We start from the raw sequence: 2873 nt of genomic DNA on the forward strand, positions 1-2873 counted from the left end.
TCAGCAGATACCTCTTGCTCTAAAGAGTGAGGAAATGCATGTGAGAAATGCTAACTTTAGAAGTTAAGCAAGTAAAAAACTTTCATGGTATGATTCATACCCTGAAATGCAGGTGTTCAATGCTGTCACCTTCGGCCCTGTCTTTCCTTAGCTCCAGTAAGATGGTGGTCAAGCATGTCTAAACATCATAGCGTACTGATTTTTCAGCAACTTCAAACATCTCTGAGTGAGAAATCTTTACAGATGTAGGAAGATCTTGATTTGAAACTTACTTCTTTTTATCATGTCAACTTAGATTTACCTGCCCAAAAGGGTCTATGCATTCTTGGTGAGTAAAGTTGTAGTCTTGAAACAACTTCCTCATTACTTCAATATCGTTCTCCGCACCAGTTCTACCTGTTGTCACACACATCAAGAAAGCCATGCGTCCATTCCTCATGTCATACTCTTCCTGTTGATCCAAACCAATAACACAAAATGTTTACACATATGTAAGATCTGCAGCTTGACAGAACAACCTTGATCTAACACTTTGCACTTTTCTCCATGCAATGTAAATGACTGGGAGCCCTATCCTGCAACACTATAGCAAAATCTAAGTGGAGATGGGCACAGAAACTATCTGTAGGATCAGGCCCTGTCTGCCCTTGTCAGCACTAGCAAAGGTAAAAATAATTCAGTTGCACCTGTAGATGAGTCAAGCTACTTTCAGCACCATTTTATAGCGTAGTCCTGACAAGCTCAAAAGCATATTCTCTTCCTTCTTATAGCACCCTAAATTAGGATTTAATTTACCTCAACTGCATAAAATTAAAAAAAACACATGAGGAGAATCAGACCAAAAGTTTAAAGTTAAATTAATCTTTAACATTAGCAGCAGCTTTTTATAGAAATGCATTTGGTGGTTCAGGATTTTTATGTAAATTATTTGTACATTTCAGGTGTAAAAAATGGTGTCTTCATCCCTGAATATTAAGCACATGGGCATTATTACGATATAAAAACTAAGCACAAGAAACGAATACATACTCATAGGAGATGAATTAGGTGACTATGAGGACCAAATTCTTTAAAGGGAGAAAAGGAAGGATGCTCTTTATCCCTCAGCCTTTGCAATTAGTTTTTATATCCTTGGCTTGTCTCTGAGGATAAGGCTTCTACTCATGGAATAATTTTGCCCTTAGTTACAGCTCTGCAAAACAACTAAAGTCTATTCAGGCAGAATCAGATGCACCATTTCTAGAAAAATGGGGTGAAACTGAGATTTGCGGATGTAAGTTGCAAAGCTGTCATCATCTTCAATGGGATTTTTTCATATTTAAATAATTATGTGATATCTAGGATGCAGCAGTTGTGTGCAACTATAGAAATGTGGGAAAGAAGAGTCTTTCTGATAAATTATTAGAACTTAGGTACATCAACAGCATATAGTAACTTCAGCAAACTGCTAAGAGCTCCAGAATTCTCCATGCTCTCTTTCTTTGTCTTCCATCACTTTATGAGGCTGAGGGGAGTATTTTCAGCACTCACAATTTAGGCATAAAAATAGCATTTCCTTTAATTCTACATACAATGACCTGTTGCTTTATTCCATTCCCCAGACCACATGATGAGGATGAAGTTGGTTCCTTATTCCCAGTTCCCAGTTCCTTATTCCTGGTTCCCTTTTCAAAAGCAATCTATACCCAATAAAAGCTTGTCATTCAAGAATTACACATTCTAAGGAGATAAGGAGATAATTTCATCAGCTATGTACATTTATTAATTAATATGTAAAATAATATCCTGCATCAAGTACTAGCCCCTAAACAAAGATCAGATTAGAATGGGATTAGGGGGCATAATACTTCTTGGGCCACCCCAGACTGCCTTTCTCTGCTATTGGGTCACTGTCCCAAAGAACCTGGACTGCAATCCTGTCCAGCTCAAAGCTCAGTTTGTAACAGTAACAGCATGAACAGACCCTTTCCCTTTGTTTATCCATTACTTTTGTATCTTTTGTAACTTCTGTAACATGCCAAATTGTCCAACACTTTGCCAACAGCAAGGGGCGATGAGGGACTGCCCGCAGATGCCACTGGTGGTGCCGGTGGCGGTGTGGTAAGCAGCAACCGCCCGCAGGCACCACTGACAGTGTTGGCGGCACCTTTTTGCAGGGGGTGCACTGCCATGCGCAGGGGGTGCACATGCACCTGCATACACCCCCTACGCATCACCCCTGCCCTGCCCATGTCTCGCGTACCCCCAGGGGTATGCGTACCATGGGTTGAGAAACACTGGCCTAGACTATGGCTAAGAGCTTTAACAACACTCAGTTTGCCTGCTACACTGTTACCTAGCAACCTGAAAAATAATAACATGAAAACCAGTTACCAGCTCATCAGGGCTGCTCTTGATTTCATTGTGTGTCTGCTGAGCCGCTTGCCAATTCTCATTTGTGGGGACAGCCACTGGGCCTGCAGTTGAAAAACAAAAGTGTCAGTGTGACTCAAAGTATGGGTAAGATGACTGGCTTTCGCTTTCGATTTTGTAGCCTGCTTTGCAGGGCACCACGTCTACAAGGTCTCCAGCCCCTGCGATGTCCAGATGAGACCCCCATTTCCCCCTGCCCGGGGCTCACCTCCCAACCGCTGCACAGGCTGGCCGGCAACAGCTGGGGAGGGCTGGCATGGCCCAGAGGGAGCGAGTTTTGAGCAAGGGTTATGAAGGCCGCACCAAATGTTTGCTCTGCAGCCCCGGAAAGCCAGGAGCTGCTCTCCAGGCAGCCCCGCGGCCCCTTCCAGCCACAGCCAGCCCCAGCGCTGAGCCCCGGCCTTCCTCCCGCCCGCACCAGAGCGGCAAGGGAGCGGCCTGGGGCGATGGAGAGGCTCCTG

At 44.0% G+C, this 2873-nt stretch overlaps 1 protein-coding gene across 1 annotated transcript in view; it reads right to left on the minus strand.

Annotated features, from left to right (window-relative positions):
- Positions 1-2873, minus strand: part of LOC102380711 (caspase-14) — a 13242-nt gene that overhangs the window by 9544 nt on the left and 825 nt on the right. The window contains exons 2-4 of the mRNA XM_025194358.1: positions 2621-2870; positions 2374-2456; positions 302-451 (exon numbers count right to left, since the gene is read on the minus strand). Coding sequence (XP_025050143.1) covers positions 302-451; positions 2374-2456; positions 2621-2870 — 483 coding nt within the window. The remainder of the gene's footprint in view (positions 1-301; positions 452-2373; positions 2457-2620; positions 2871-2873) is intronic.

Source organism: Alligator sinensis, unplaced genomic scaffold (genome assembly GCF_000455745.1).
Source record: "Alligator sinensis unplaced genomic scaffold, ASM45574v1 scaffold1118_2, whole genome shotgun sequence".
Lineage (NCBI taxonomy): Eukaryota > Metazoa > Chordata > Crocodylia > Alligatoridae > Alligator > Alligator sinensis.